Here is a 17,349-nt window from a genome sequence, read left to right on the forward strand (position 1 = left end):
GGAATTGAGTACAAGAGCAAGGAAATCCTCTTGCATTTGTACAAAGCCCTGGTGAGACCACACCTGGAGTATTGTGTACAGTTTTGGTCTCCAGGGTTAAGGAAGGACATCCTAGCTGTAGAGGAAGTGCAGCGTAGATTCATGAGGTTAATTCCTAGGATGTCTGGACTGTCTTACGCAGAGAGGTTAGAGAGACTGGGTTTGTACACGCTGGAATTAAGGAGATTGAGAGGGGATCTGATTGAAACATATAAGATTATTAAGGGATTGGACAAGATAGAGGCAGGAAATATGTTCCAGATGCTGGGAGAGTCCAGTACCAGAGGGCATGGTTTGAGAATAAGGGGTAGGTCATTTAGGACAGAGTTAAGGAAAAACTTCTCCCAGAGAGCTGTGGGGGTCTGGAATGCACTGCCTCGGAAGGTAGTGGAGGCCAGTTCTCTGGATGCTTTCAAGAAGGAGCTAGATAGGTATCTTATGGATAGGGGAATCAAGGGATATGGGGACAAGGCAGGAACCGGGTATTGATAGTAGTTGATCAGCCATGATCTCAAAATGGCGGTGCAGGCTCGAAGGGCCAAATGGTCTACTTCTGCACCTATTGTCTATTGTCTATAAAAGATATGGTGAGAGTCCAGAAGAGGTTCAGGAGAATGATCCCAGGAATAAAAGGTTAATGTATGAGGAGTCTCTGGGCCTGTACTCGCTGGAGTTTAAAAGAATGAGGGGAAATCTCATTGAAACCTATCAAATATTGAAAGACCTAGAGAGAGTGGATGTGGAGCGGCTGTTTCCTATAATGCACAGCCTCAGAACAGAGGGACGTCCATTTAGAAGAGAGATGAGGAATTTCTTTAGCCAGAGGGTGGAATTAATTGCCACAAAGGGCTATAGAGGCCAAGTCATTGGGTACATTTAAAGCAGATTGTTAGTTTCTTGATTAGTCATGGTATCAGGTTACAAGGAGAAGGTAGGACAATAAGGTTGAGAGAGAGATAAATCAGCCACAATGGAATGGCGGAGCAGTCTTGATGGGTCAAATGGCCTAATTCTGCTCCTATGTCTTAAGATATTAAGAAGTGGTATTTCTCCTGGAGTCCGAGCTAATATTTATCCTCCATAACCATTAATAAAAGACTGTTTTGTATGGTGTTCCATTCCAGGGTGCTGAAAGAAATGGTGGCAGTTCCAGTACATGCAGTTGTGATAATTTACCAAAGTTCTCTGAGTAGGTCCTGGGGCAGATTGGAAGACGGTGAATGTCACACCCCTGTTTAAAGAAAACTGCATGTAGGCATAAGATGGTTAACTATAGATCAGTTAGCTGTAAGCTTCAATAGTCAGGAAAATGCTTGAAGTTGTTGTAAGGAAGAAATAGACATCTGGATTGAAGTGGTTCCATCAGGCATACACAACATGGGCAGATCCTATTTGACAAACCTACTGAAGTTCTTTGAGGATATAATGAGTAGAGTGGATAGAGGGGAACAGATGGATGTTGTATGCATGCATTTCCAGATGGCATTCGATAACTTTCTGCATAAAAGATTTATCAATAAGGATGCATGGAGTTCAGGATAATGTATTAGCATGGATAGAGGAATGGCTAAGGAATCAAAGGCAGATGTATGGGATAAACAACACACAGACAATACCAAGCTCTTCTTTCATCGCCTCCACCTCAGAGCCCACTTCTTTGGCAAGAATTCCCCACCCCACACTGATGGCCCCTTCTTCCATCTCCAATCCTCCTCCTCTTCTTGGACACCCCTCTCTTGTTCTCTGCCTGCTCTGGAGTTTTTCATCTCCAAGTGCCAATAATACATCAACTCGCTTGACTTCAGCACTCCTCTCTCCTCTTCGAACCTTACCCCCCTCAGGATTCACTGCCCTCCACTCTCTCTGCACCAATCCCAACCTTACCATCAAACCCGCCAGGGGGGTGGTGTTGTAATGTGGTGGACTGACCTCTACCAGAACCATCAGGACATTGTCCCTGACACCATCACCAACCTCATCAACTCTGGAGATCTTCCATCCACAGCCACCAAACTCATAGTTCCCTTACCTCACACTGCTTGTTTCTACTTCGAACCTACCCAAGACCCACACACCTAACTGTCCAGGTAGGCCCATTGTCTCTGCCTACTCCCAGCCCACTAAATTGTGTCCACATACCTTGACTCTATTTTATCTCTCTTGGTTCAGTCCCTTCCACCTACATCAAAGATACTTCATGTGCTCTCAATCTCCTCAACAACTTCCAATTCCCTGGGCCTAATTGCCTCATTTTCATTATGGATGTCCAGTCCCTATAGATTATTATCTCCCATCAAGAAGGCCTTTAAAGCACTTTTGCCACACTGAGGCCACTCAGAGTGGAGGAGCAGCACCTCCTATTCTCTCCAGTGTAGCCTACAAACTGATGACCTTCCACCTTCCAGTATTTTTTTCCCTTCCCTTTTCTATTCCCCAGTCTGGCCTCTTACATCTCCTTACCTGCCTATCACCTTTCCTGGTGCCCCTTCTTCCCCTTCTCCTGTTGTCCACTCTCCTCTCCTATCAGTTTCTTTCCTCTCCACCCCTTTACCTTTCCCACACACCTGGCTTCTCCTATCGTCCTCCTTCCCCTCCCACCTTTTTATTCTTGCATCTTCCCCCTTCCTATCCAGTCTCAGAACGGTTTCAGCCTGAAGCATCAATTGTTTATTCATTTCCATAGATGCTGTCTGACCTGCTGAGTTTGTGGGTGTGATCTTGAAGCCCTCCACTTCTTTCTTGACAACAGATCCAACCACTTTCCTTCCACCACAATCCTGGCAGAACTGGTCCTCACTCTCAACAATTTCTCTCTCAGTTCCTCCTACTTTCTCCAGACTCAATGTGTAGCAACATATATCTGCATTGGCCCCAGCTTTGCCTGCCTTTTCATTGGCTACGTGGAACAGTCCATGTTACAAGTCTTCTCTGGTAATGCTCACCAACTCTTTCTCTGCTACATTGATGACTGCATCAGTGCTGCTTCATGCCCCTATGCTGGGCTTGATAATTGCATCAACTTTGCCTCCAACTTCCAGCCTTTGGATTCACTCAGTTCATTTCTGACACATTTCTCCCCTTTCTCAACTGTGCAGTCTCCACCTCTGGAGAAAAATTGTCTACCAATATCTTTTATAAACCAACCTTGATATCTTGATTATTCCTCTTCCCAACCTATTTCCTGTAAAAATGCTATTCTTTTTCTCAGTTTCCTTTGTCTCAGCCCCATCTGTTCACGGATGAGGCTTTCTTTTCCAACACATCAGAGATGACCTCCTCCTTCAAAGAACGAGGTTTTCCTTCCTCCACCATTGATCTTGCCCTTACCTGCATCTCCTCTATTTACCAAACATCTATGCTCACTCTATCTTCCCTCTGTCTTAACAGGGATAGAGGTCTTCTTGACCTCATCTACCACCCCATTAGACTCCAACCACCATTCTCCCCAAATTCTGCCATCTTTAATGGGACCCTGTCATCAAACACATCTTTACCCCTTCCCACTCTCCTCTTTCTGCAGATATCCCTCTATGATTCCCTCGTCCATTCATCCCACCCCACTGCAAGTGGCAAAAGTACTACACCTGCCCATTAACCTCCTCCCTCACCTCCATTCAGGGCTCCAAAAAGTCCTTCCAGATGAGGCAACACTTCACCTGCAATCTGTGGGAGTCATCTACCACATCCAGTGCTCCCGATGTCGACTGCTCTACATTGGTGAGACCCAATGTAGATTGGGGACCGCTTTGTTAAGCAGCTCAGTTCATCGGCAAAAAAGTGGAAATTTCTGGTGGCCAAATTTCATTTCCTATGCCTATTCCAATTCCAACATGTTAGTCCATGGCCTCCTCTTCTGCCATGATGAAGCCACTTTAAGGTTGGAGGAGTAATACTGTACCTGATATTCCATCTAGGTAGCCTCTAATCTGATGGCATGAACATTGATTTCTCTAATTTCTAATAATTTTTGCCCCTCCCCATTCCCTCTACTTCATGTTCCCACTCTGGGCTCTTATCGCTTCTCCTCAACTACCTATCACCTCTACCTGATGCCCCTCCTCCTGCCCTTTTTCCTATGGTTCACTCTCCTCTCCTATCAGATTCCTTCCTCTTCAGCCCTTTGCATTTTCCACTTATCAACTCCCGGCTTCTTACTTCATCCCCCACTCACCTGGCTTCAACTATCACCTTCTAGCTTGTCCTCCTTCCCCACCACCTTCTTATTCTGGCTTCTTCAGTCTTCCTTTCCAATCCTGTAGAAGAGTCTCAGCCCAAAACATCAACTTTTTATTCATTTCCACAGCTGCTGCCTGGCCTGCTGAGTTCCTCCAGTATTTTGTGTGCTGCTCTGGTTTTCCAGCATCTCTTGTGTATATGAGTTGGAATAAATGGGCATTTCTCTGACTGGCAGCAATGAATGGAAAGCCACAAGGATCAGTGGTAGGCCCACAACAGTTCATGATATACAGCGATGAATTGGAAGAGGGAGCCATTCCACTTTATAACACCAGCTATCAGATGAAGGTTCAATTCCCACTACTCTGTAAACAGTTTTGTACTTTCTACCTGTGTGTAAGAGGGTCTTCCAGGTGCTCAGGTTTGCTGCCACACTCCAAAGACCATGCGGGTTAGGATTAGTAAATTGGGGGTACGCTATGCTGGCACTGGAATCACGGCGCCTCTTCCAGGCTTACCCCAGTACATCCTCGGACTGTGTTGATCATAGATGCAAATGACACGTTTCGATGTACATGTGACAAATAAAGCTAATCTTTAAATCTTCAAATCTTCAGATTTGCTGATAACACTAAACTGAGCGCAAAAGCAATTTGTGCAGCGGATACAAACAATAGATGGGTTAAGTGAGTGGACAAAGGTCTGGCAAATGGAGTAGAACATGGTCTTTGCAAGGTCATCCACTTTGGAAGGAAAATTAAAACACCAGATTATTATTTAAAAGATGAAAAATTGCTGCATGCTGTTGTGTAGGGGGACTTGGGTGTGCTGGTATATAAATCATAAGATTGGTTTGCAGGTGCAACAGGTTATCAAGAGGAAAAATGGAATGTTGCCCTTCATTTCTGGAGGGTTTGAATTTAAGGGCAACTAGAAGAAGAATTGACTAATTGTAAAATTGTGGGTATAAGACAATGAAGTTCTTTTTCCCATTCCTTCTTAATTTTTCCTGATACTTCTGGCTGTATTTTCATGATCATATTATAAATGATGGCTACTAAACCCTTCTGGCAAGGATTCAGAGCTAAAAAAATTTTCGTAATGTCCATTGGACATAATTTCAGAAAAAATTGTAACATGTTATTCAAGAAATTTCTAACTTACAAGTATCTAAAAAAATGAGTTTTAGGCAAATTATATTTATTAGATAGCTGTTCAAAGGACATAAAACTATTGTCTAAAAAAAATCATGAAAACATGTCACACCTTTTGTTTTCCATAATACAAAGGCTTGATCCATAAAAGAGGGCCAAAAAAAAACATGCCTTAATGCAATTTAAGGTTGTACATAGGGCTCACATGTCTAAGGATAAACTTGCTCGATTTTATTCTTTTGTTAATCCAACCTGTGACAGATGTCATTCTGAAGTTGCTTCATTGACCCACGTTTTGGTCTTGCCCCGCTTGCAAAATTATTGGAAAGATATTTTTGGTATTATATTTCAAAAGTTCTGAATATTAAATTGCAACCGCATCCTATTACTGCAATTTTTGGTTTACCAATGGTGGATAATAGTTGTTTATCCCCCTCAGCTCGGCGGATGATTGCATTTGTTACATTAATGGCTAAAAGATCTATCCTATTGAATTGGAAAGAAATTAATCCTCCAACCATATTTCAATGGTTTTCTCAAACTATTTCTTGTTTGAGTTTAGAAAAAATTAGAAGTGTTGTTTTTGACCCTTCAATTAAATTTGAAGAAACTTGGAGACCATTTATTCAACGTTTTCATATGAGCTAAACTGACTTTTCCTAAACCTTACTTTTATTATCCTTAATTATTTGGATGGAGGTACGGAGTTATTGACGCTGCTGTGTATATTTGACATAATGCAATGGCCCATGTTGGTTAGGTTGTTTTTTGGAGGGGTTTTTTTTCTTATTTACTCCTTTTTTCATAATTACTATGAGTTTGGGAGGTTATTATATATATGGATTATCATCTATTTGTATTTATATTTTAACCTATTAATTATGTGTTCTCAAACTCTCTGTATCTATGTTTCTCTTAAGTTTGTTTAAAATTAATAAAAAGATATAAAAAGAAAAGAAAGAATTTAAGGGCAACAAGGTTATGCTACAGCTCTGCAGAGTACTGGTCAAGTCATGCTTGCAGTCCTGGTCTCTCTATTTGAGGAAGGTATATTTGCTTTGCAGAGGTGGTGGTGCGGGGGGGGGGGGGGGGGGTTGCGGTATGTGGAAAGATTGATTTGCAGAGGAGCATAGTTGTTAGAATGCAGAAACATGAGAGGGGAGCCTATAGAAATGTATATAATTATTAAAGGGACGCACAAGACAGATTCAGGTATTTCCTCTGGTAAGTGAGACCAGTACTAGGGGACATAGCCTCAGGATTCAGAGGAATTGGTTTTGGACAACAATGAGGAAAGACACAATTAGATAGATTTTTGCATAGCAGGGGAATTGAGGGTTTGTGGGGAAAAGGCAGATGGAACCAAGTCCATGACCAGATCAGCCATGAGCTTATTGAATGACAGAGCAGGTTTAATGGACCAGGTGGCCAACTCCTATTCCTACTTCTTATGTTCTTCAATGACTTAAAACTATTGCATTGTATGTCTTTTTCTCTCTAACCACATAGGGTTTTCCTTTATTTATTAGTTCAGTATCTGATCTGCTAAATGAAACAATAGCACGGTTACAAATGTCATTTTTAATCATTGTTGGTCCTTACTGCATAGCACTGCAAGGCTATTGGAAACAGTTTTCAAAGTGGCCTCATTGTGGCAGTAGAGGCCATGGACCGACACGTCAGATTGGGAATGCGAAGTCGGAATTAAAACCGAAATTCCCACCTGTTGTAGTAGACAGAGTGAAGGTGCTCAAAAGTTCAGTTTCATGTATCATTCACAAATGTACCAGTATCATTCACAAATCTGTGCTTGTTGACCTACACTGCCTCCATTTAAGATATTCCTGAATTTTGAAAGTTTTAATTTTCAATTCCATCCATTACCTTGCCCATTCCTTACTTTTCTGCTTCACAACTATAATGCTGGACCTGCTTTAGCATTTTGCTCATCCGCTAATATATTTTCTCAGCTGTACACCTGGTGACTAAGGTCTTAAATTGTGGAATTTCTTCCCAGAGTCCACCCACATTGCTATATATATTACTCCTTTCTCTAAGACTCTTCTGAGAACTTACTTTACAGTTTGACCAAATGCTTGGTCATCTGCCTGTATGTCTACTTGCTTAGCAGCAGTTTTTTGAAAATATTTTCCTTTAAGTCCTTTTGCTATGCATTGGCTGGGTGCTACATGAATTAATCCGAGCAAGCATGTAATGTTGAGCCTTTATAAAGCAGTGGTGAGGCTTCATTTGGAATACTGTGAGCAGTTTTGGGCCCCTATTCTAAGTAAGGATGTGCTAACTTTGGAGAGGGTTCAAAGGAGATTCACAGAAATTATTCCAGGATTGAACGGCTTGTCATATGAAGAGTGTTTGATGGCTCTGGGCCTCCACTCACAGGAATTCAGAAGAACGAGGGGTGATCCAATTGAAACCTATCAAATGTTGAAAGGTTTCCTCGATGGAGTGGATGTGGAGAGGATGTTTCTTATAGTGGGGAAGTCTAGGACCAAAGGACACAGCCTCAGAATAGAGGATGTCCTTTTAGAATGGAGAGGAGGAGAAATTTCTTTAGCCAGATAGTGCTGAATCTGTGGAATTCTCTGCCACAGGCAGCTGTGGAGGCCACATCTTTGGATATATTTAAGGTGGAGGTTGATAGGTTCTTGATTAGTCTGGGCATGAAGGGATACAGGGAGAAGATAGGAGATTGGGTCTGAGAGGGAAAATGGATCAGCCATGATGAAATGGTTGGAGCAGACTAAATGGGTCAAATGGCCCAATTCTGCTCCTATACCTTATGATCTGGAAACAGGTCACTTACAGTTCTGAGTTGGTGCTTATTCTGTTGATCCTGCTGAAAGACAAGTCAGTACCTATTTGATTCACAATCAAATGCACCATATTAGGAAATACCAGTTCTACAAAATCTATCATTTCTGAAGCCAAGGAAAATAAACACAGCATTTTGTTTGAAAGTTAATTTTTAAAATGGTATCAGAAAATTCCATACAATTGAGCAGAAGTTAAACTGTTTACAAAAGAGTACATCTGCATGAAGGATATTTGAGAGTCACAAATTGTCTGACATTCAGTAGGTATCGCCTCCCCTGTCCCTTTATTGCAAGAGGGAACATGTCCATAAGGCTTTGTGGTAATTTTTACAGTAATTTTACAAAAAAACCTTTTTCTGTATATGGAGAAACCAATGTTCACAATTGAATATACCCAGTGAGTTCTTTCAATACTGTATTTAATTAAAAATATTATTTCATGCCATTTCTAAGTTGGCTTTCACAATGGATAGTTCCAGCTGGGTTTTTTAATCAGTTGACCCAACTAAGAGTTTTGGTAAATAGGATAACAATGGATTACAGTTCTTTAAAAAGTTTATAGACTCAAGACTGATAAGTGGGTGCCACTTAACAACATTACAGATAGAATGCATCTGGTAAATAAGAATCTCACAAGAAATTTTTAAAAGATTAAAATTGACCAAATAAAACCAGAAGGTAAACATCATGCATTTTCCGTAGTCTATACGTAACCGTTAAAGGAATGACAATCAACGCAACAGTAATTTTTCCAAGGGCAATAGGATTTGACTTATTTTTGGCCCCATTCAGTAGGAAAAGATGGATGTAGTAAAGGTTGAGGACAGGAAGGAAATCCCAGGAGATTTAGAAGTCATCAGCTAGAAAAGAATCAAGGAAGGGAATTAGTTGATATTGAAAAATAGTAGCAGAAAGTAAGTGTAGAATTGTGTGTGTGGATGAGTTTGCAAATTTACTTTCAGAGAAGTAGTGCATAAGTTTAACTCTTACTTTCAATGGTGAGAATACAAGTGCTTGCAGCTGTTCCTCTGGTGTTGACAGCCTTACACATGTATTCTCCTTCATCTTCAGGAAAGGTCTCGGGCAGGTAAAGGCAGTACGTTTCTCCCCTCTCAATGTATTGATAATCCTCGCAGTCCTGTAGCATTTCTCCCTCGAACCACCACGTGACCTCCGGAGTGGGTTCGCCCAGTATTTTCACAGTGAACCTTACTGGCTCACCGTCCACAACCGATGTGTTCTTGAGAGGTTTCTTGAACCATGGAGCTCCAGATCGAATGAGTTCATCCACGTCATCTTCACAGGTTGATCCATTAACGATACTTCCTTCCTCCTCCTCCTCCTCTTCATCTCCTTTCTATAAATACATTAGGAGATAACTTTTTAATTTAATGTTTTGGGTCATCCTGCACAAATTTATTGTTTGAGTTTTTAACCCAGTGTTAAAAATTAAGCCTCCCTTAATCTTGAGGTGTCCTGAAATATATCGTCATTTTTTTTTATTACAATGAAGGTGGCTGAGGAACAAAATGGATTATTAATTCCATGCTTTGCACATAAAACCATAATTGTTTGTGCATTCAACTGAATTTGATCCATGAAAAATTTCCATTTGAGTTTATAAGCTGGCTATACAAGACCTTGGCCAGACCCCGCTTGGAGGACTGTGTTCAGTTCTGGTCACCTCACTACAGAAAGGATGTGGATACTATAGAGAGAGTGTAGAGGAGATTTACAAGGACGTTGCCAGGATTGGAGAGCATGCCTTATGAGAATAGGTTGAACCTTTTCTCCTTAGAGCGATGAAGGATGAGAGGTGACCTGATAGAGGTGTACAAGATGAGAGGCTTTGTTCATGTGGATAGCCAGAGGCTTTTTCTCAGGGCTGAAATGGCTAACATGAGGGGGCACAGTTTTAAGGTGCTTGGAAATAGGTACCGAGGGGATGTCAGGGGTATGTTTTTCCACACAGAGAGTGGTGGATGTGTGGAATGCACTGCCGGCGGTGATAGTGGAAGCGGATACAATAAAGGCTTTTAAGAGCCTCTTAGACAAGTACATGGAACTTAGTAAAATAGAGGGCTATGCGCTAGGGAAATTCTAGGCAGTTTCTAGAGTAGGTTATGTGGTTGGCACAACATTGTGGGCTGAAGGGCCTGTAATGTGCTGTAGATTTCTATGTTCTCTGTTTATCTGTCTTACCCTATAATGCAGCTGAACTATTGGACTCGTAGATTTTGTGATAACAAGTTTTCCATTGTGACTTCTGGATAAAAGTTTTATTCTGAATTTCCATAAGACTATAAGACATAGGAGCAGAATTAGGCCATTTAGCCCATCAAGTCTGATCCACCACTCCACCATGGCTGATGTATTATTCCTCTCAACCCCATACTCCTGCCATTTCCCTGTAATCTTTGACATCCTTACTAATCTAAAACCTATCAACCTCTGGTTTAAATAAACCCAATGATTTCCACAGCCGTCTGTTGCAATAAATTCCACAGATTCACCACCCTCTGGTGAAAGAAATTCTTCTTCTCTGTTCCAAAGGGACATTCCTCTATTCCAGGGGTTCCCAACCTTTTTTATGCCATGGACCAATACCATTAAGCCCAGGTTGGGAACCCCTGCTCTATTCCGAGGCTGTACCCACTGATCCTAGACTCTCCCACAATAGGAAACATCCTCTCCACGCCCAACCTGTCTACTTATTTCAGCCTGATTTATTCATGATTCAGTTGTGTTTTGGCTTTCCCAATAAAGAAACATTTCAAATCACACATCCTGTCAATAATCTTGCAAGAACTTGAACCATTCTGTTACAGAGTGCAGCCAAAAGCTTTTATCTTTCATTCTGCAAGATTTTAAATCTATAACTTATTTCTTTTGCAAATGACATGTGATATACCTTTTGCAAAGCTGCATCTATTTCCTTCTGCTCAAATTGCATCCGCTGACGTTTCTGTTCTTCGATTCTTCTCCTTTCCTCGTCCTCTCTGGCTTTAGCCATTTGCTCAAAGCGTGCTCGCATGTCTACTTTGTGAGTAAATGGAGGATTGTTTCTCTTGGGCTCCTTTACTTCCTCTATTTCATCCTGCAAAGCATAAAATATTATTGAATCAGCACCTTGTGTTACAAAGGACTCAAACTTTTGCTTGAATAATTTGTCCAAAGTAAACTTGCATATCAACCCTCAGAGACAGGCACATGGACGATGGAAAAATGGAGGGGTATGTAGCAGGGAAGGGGTAGATTGATCTTAAAGTGGGTTAAGCACAACATTGTAGATTGAAGGACCTGGACTGTCCCACAACATTGAATGTTCTGTATTTCATAGACACTGCCTGACGTTCCTCCAGCATTTTGTGTGTGTTGTATAGTATTTACATTACTCTCTTTAATGAACTCAGAAAAAGATGTTTAGCAGGATATATAATCATTTCTTGGGAAACAGAAACATAATAGAGTTCAGTGTGGGACCAGAGAACATTTTACAGTAAATGTCAGGGAAGATGAAGATGTGAAAGATAACTAATAACACATTGAGTCTACTCCGGGCCAACCTGGAGATGGCAATTCAATCTTCAGTTCATTTATAATTAGGTATCGGGAATCATGCTGAAGAACTATCACTTTCAGTACATGAAATTGATACAAGGCTTTTCACGAGATTCATGTCCAAAGCTCTTTACTGTTAATATAGCATTTTTCTATCAGACAGTAGAAAATGGCTGTGTGGGAGGGAAGAGTTAGATTGATCTTAGAGTAGATTAAAAGGTTGGCACACCATCGTGGGTCAAACTAGTTTTATGTTCCAACTAAAAACAATTATCTTGAGTTCCTTTTGCCTTTCTATATTGCCCTGTGAACATGAAATAAGAAAATGTTACTTTAAGATCAGCTTTATTTGTCAAATGTATGTCAAAACACAGTGAAATGTCTTGCTTGCATCAACAGCCAACACGGTCTGCATACATGGTGGGGCAGTCTGTACTGTACATGTCACCATGATTCCGGTGTCAACGTGGCATGCCCTCAACTTGTGAGACCTCCGTAGGTCCAGGTCGACCATAGAAGTTATGTCCTGGCCATCTAAATACGCAAGCCAAGGCAATACGATACGGAGAGCAAGCTGTTGCACATGTACCAAGCTCCACCCTTCCATCTATCTGATGAACCCAAAGAAACATAAGAGGTCAATACAGCAGCGTCACAGGATTGCCAATCGGCATTAAACTCAATGTAGAACTGTCTGAGGGACTCCAGCTCCAGATTTTTCTTTCGAGCCTTCCAAAGCCTTCCCCATGAGTGTGTATAACCACAAGGCAGTGGAGATTTGAGATCAGTTTTCCTTCTCCTAGATGAGCTGCAAACTACGGCTGATGAGTCCCGTCTGCCCGAAACAACTGATTTTAAGGCATCAGTAACCACCTTTGCCCCTTCTCCTGTTACTAACTCATGTCTTTGGAACCTGGAGGAAATCCATGTGGTCTCAGGGAAGAACGTACAAACTCCTTACAGACAGTGGTGGGAATTGGACCCTGACCACTGGCACTGTGCAACACTACACCATCATGCCACCTATTCAATATACTCAAATCATCATCCCATATTAGTTTTGTCTAGAAATTTGAAAAATCCACAATCCCTTGCTTATTCTAAACTTGTTGGGAGCATTTTCTTTTTGAAGAATTAGGCTGAGAAGCAGCTGCCCATGGTAGGCAGCAAAGTAATCAATTAGGCAAATCAGTGAGGAAGAGCAAGAGAACTAAATTTCAACTTGTGCAATTTGTTTTTTTGATATCATAGTAAATTCCCAGTGCATTTTCTACTTTAAAATGTCTTCAGATGGGAGTTGCAGCTGCAATATTAAGCAAACAGAATCAGAATCAGGTGTGGCAGCAGCATATTGCAATACATTATTGTGAATTATAGTACATTATATATATGTTAAAAGTTAAATTAATAAATAGTGCTAAAAAAAAAGTAGTGAGGTAGTGTTCATGGGTTCAATGTCCATTCAGAAATCAGATGGCAGAGGGGAAGAAGCTGTGACTGAATCATTGAGTGTGTGTCTTTAGGCTTCTGAACCTCCTCCCTGATGGCAGCAATGAGAAGAGGGCATGTCCTGGGTGATGGGGGGGGGGGTGTCCTTGAAGATGGATGCTGCATTTTTGAGGCATTGCTCCTTGAAAGTGTCCATAATGCTGGGGAGGCTAGTGCACTCGATGGAGCTAACTGAGCCTACAACTTCCTGCAGCTTATTTCGATCCTGTGCAGTGCCCCCCCACCCTCATACCAGATGGCAATGCAGCCAGTTAGAATGCTCTCCATGGTACATCCTGACACGTTGAGTGTGTCTTCAGTCTCCTGTACTATCACCCTGATGGTAACAATGAGAAGAGAACATGCTCTGGGTGGTGAGGGTCCTTAATGATGGATGTCACCTTCCTGAGTCATCACCTATTGAAGATGTCCTTGATGGTGGTTAATGCCCATGATGGAGATGGCTGAGTCAACAACTCTCTGCAGCTTTTTTTCCCTGATCCTGTGCATTGGCACCTCCATATGAGGCAGTAATGCAGTCAGAATCTTTTCCACGGTACGCAAGTATAAATTTGCTGTCTGGGTGGTATCTGGAATGTACTGCCAGAGAATGTGATTGAATCAGATGCAGTTATTATGGTTAGAAAGCATTTAGACAGTCATCTAAATAGACAAGACAAAGAATATAGACCTAATGCAAGGAAATGGCATTAATGTGAATGGACAAAAGAGTTAGCATGATGTAGTGGGCTGAATGGCCCGTTTCTGTACTGTTCAACTCCACAACTTGAATTGAATGCTAATTCCCCACCTGCCAGATGGGATGTGAACTTGTTCCTAATTTGTTCATTCTTATCAGATGGTTAACAGACTTTTGAATGGACTTCTTGTATGATAAGATGGACTCTTGACCTCACAATCTATCTTGTTATGATCTTGCACTTTATCATTCACCTGCACTGCACTTTTTCAGTAGTTTTTACACTTTAATCTGCATTGTTGTATCAATGCACTGGGTAATGATTTGATCTGTGTGAACAGTAGGCAAGACAAGCTTTTCACTGTATTGTACACGTGACAATAATAAACTAATTCTAATTCCCAAAACAGTGGAGACATGCTGTAGACCTAAAACATTGTGCAAGGTCAGTTTGGAACAGATCAGGCATTATTACAGAAACCATTTTTAAATTCAGCAGTAAAATTTACACAGCAAATAAATGAAATACTTAGTTGATCTGCTGCTTCCCTCCTGACAGTGAACAGAATTAAAATATTTCTAAATGCAAAGGTTCTCATCATGAAATCAGTTTGTCTCAAAAGTGAAGGCTACCTCTCTGAATCGCTCCGATTCCCTTTCCTTTATTTCTAGATCTTCTGCTCTCCTTTTGGCCCTCTCATCTTCCACTTTCTTCTGTATTTCTTCTTCTGACAACTTGCCAATCTTTTCAAATTTGGACTTCAAATTTTTGGCCTGAATAGAACCCGTTCTTTTCAAATTCTTCAGCTCTTCATATTCTGTACTGATAATCTCAGTTGTTTCATTGATTTCATCCTGGGGGGAGAAAAATCAGAAGGATGAATTTATGAGTTGTGATTGCTACGTCTGATTGCATAGAGCACAGAAATAGGCCGTTCAGTTCATCTAGTCCATACTGGCGATGATGCCCATCTAAGTTAATCCCATTTGCCCACATCTTTCCAAACCTTTCCTATCCATGTACCTGTCCAAGCATCTTAAATGTTGCTAATGTACCTGCTGGGTTGTGGGGTGGAGTTTCAGCTCTACCAAAGAAGGTGTAAGGCACTCCTTACCTCCACTAGGCACTCCTTACCTCCACTAGCCTGTAGGTCACCCTTGGACAAGATGTAGCACCTGTTTAGCACCCCCTAATCAGGATCACATGAGCAGGTGGTGGATGGTCACATGAGCACTGGTGCATATCACAAATCCTGGTAATGTAGCCACTGATGCCAGGCAGACAATCTCTGAAGAATATTGATAATGGCTGGGGTCACCCTCTTGTAAAGATACTGCCCAGAAGGTGGCTATGGCAAGCCGCTTCTGTAAAAAAATTTTGCCAGGAGCAATCATGCTCCTGGAAAGACCATATTCATCCATCTCATACGACATGGCACATAATGATGATGATGAATGTATCTCCCACAACCACTTCCTCCAAAAGCTCATTCCTGATACGGACCATCCACTGGGTAGAAAACGTTGTCCCTCAGGTTCTTCTTAGACCTCTCCCTTTTGGACCCTAAACCTGTCCTCAAGTTCTTAATTCCCCAGCCCTGACCTTCACTATAACATTTCATCTTTAATCATTCTTTAGATGTCAGCTCTGATGAAAGGTCCGGGTGGTGTATCTACAGAATTCATTGCCACAGACAACTGTGGAGCCCAAGTCATTGGGTATACTTAAAGCGGAAGTTAATAGGTTCTTGATTAGTCAGGGCATCAAAGGTTACAGGGAGAAGGCAGGGCCATGGGGCTGAGAGGAATAATAAATCAGTCGTAATAGAATGGCAAAGCAGACTCAATTGGGCTGAATAGTCAAATTCTGCTCCTCTGTCTTATGGTCTCAAAGTAAAAGCAGGATTGCACACAGCTCACATAGAACATGGGTGCTGCAGCTTGACGCTGCAAAAGACTTACCTCACTCTCTATATACACAGCACAAGTGGGGTAGAGATGGGGGAAGGAGTGGATAAGAAGTAATGCAAGAATAATGGCATGCTAGCGTATTGGTTAGCCCAATGCTTTACATCACAGGCATCTTGGGTTCGATTCTCTCCACTGCCTGTAAGGAGTTTGTATGTTCTCTAATCCACGTTTGTATGTTCCTGTTCCATGCTGTACCTCAATAAACCAAATAAATGGCTCCAGTCTACCATCACTGCACAGCTTGCATGTGTCCAAGACAAAGAAGCAGGAAAAATTGTTGCAGATACTACCCACCCTGCAAACCAAACTGTCTTTCCCAAAACCTCCCTTCTGGACAGCGTTATCGGGTGATTAAAAAAATTCACACCATCTTAAAAGGTTTTCCTGCAGGTAACTAATCTTACCAACCATTCGAGTTAGCTTTCTCCACACCCATCTCTATCTATTAGGCACTGAACTGCACTGTAAGCACTTTAATCCACTGTTTATATTGTAAATACATGCTGATATTTATGTAGTTATGCACATTTTATTCCATATCCGTACTTTAACCTCTAATAGTTTATAGGTTAATTTATTATCAAAGTATACAACTCTGAGATTCTTCTTCTCCAGGTAGCCATGAAAACAAGAAAGGAAGGAAAGGCAGCACCATCATCAACCCCCCAAATCCCCCTCCCCCTGCACAGAAACACGAGAAAGATCAGGCGAAAAAACACAGAATACAAGGAAAAAACCTCGACCAATAAAAGTCCGAGTCCACAACCAAAACACAGAAAACCTGGGCAACATTCTCTGAGCACCATTCCCTGGGCACAGTAGCAATAAACTTGCATTAGTTTTTAAAATACAAGTTTATTTTATACAAGCTTTAATGTTTACAATTATTCAGTGTTCTTTTAGTTGCATCAACACACCACAGCAAGTTCCTAATACATTTAGTTTTAGAGATACAGTATTGTAAAGGCCCCGCTGGCTCAGTGAGCCAGCACCACCCGATTACACCCATGTGACTAATTAGCCTACTAACCCATAGTTCTTTGGAATGTGGGAAATAAAATCAGAGCGCCCAGGGGAAACCCATGCAGTCATGGAGAGAGTGCATATGGCGAACAAAGTTCACCTTTGATCCATTTATACAAGCGCAAACTTTATCCAAACCCCCATTGTGGTTTGGAGGCCTCAATGACCTGGAGAGCTATGTTGGCTGGAGTCAGGGCTTTATGCTTTGGCTCTTGGTGGGGTCACCTATGACAAACAGGTCAAAGGTAAAGACAAGACTAAGAGCGGACCACTGCTCAGGGCTAACAATCGTGACTGATCAAAAAAAAAATGTTACAGAAACAGCAATGACGAATCCTTCTACTTCTGAGTAAATCAGTATTCCCGCGTCTCCAGCCAGGATTTGCATGGCTGACAGTGGTGA

General features: G+C 41.6%; 1 protein-coding gene across 5 annotated transcripts in view; it reads right to left on the reverse strand.

Moving 5' to 3' along the window:
- Window positions 1-8,335: 8,335 nt before the first annotated feature.
- The window catches only part of nexn (nexilin (F actin binding protein)), a 78,518-nt gene continuing 69,504 nt past the window's right edge, over window positions 8,336-17,349 (reverse strand). For 4 of the 5 annotated variants that reach the window (XM_073062571.1, XM_073062572.1, XM_073062568.1 and 1 more), the window contains 4 exons: window positions 14,586-14,807; window positions 11,115-11,300; window positions 9,194-9,560; window positions 8,336-9,063 (listed from right to left, as the gene is read on the reverse strand). In XM_073062571.1, the coding sequence (XP_072918672.1) occupies window positions 9,050-9,063; window positions 9,194-9,560; window positions 11,115-11,300; window positions 14,586-14,807 (789 nt within the window). In that variant the 3' untranslated portion in view covers window positions 8,336-9,049. Of the gene's footprint in view, window positions 9,064-9,182; window positions 9,561-11,114; window positions 11,301-14,585; window positions 14,808-17,349 lie in introns of those variants that run through there. The other variant, XM_073062570.1, reaches the window with a different exon arrangement.

This window comes from Hemitrygon akajei, chromosome 12 (genome assembly GCF_048418815.1).
Source record: "Hemitrygon akajei chromosome 12, sHemAka1.3, whole genome shotgun sequence".
Classification (NCBI taxonomy): Eukaryota; Metazoa; Chordata; class Chondrichthyes; order Myliobatiformes; family Dasyatidae; genus Hemitrygon; species Hemitrygon akajei.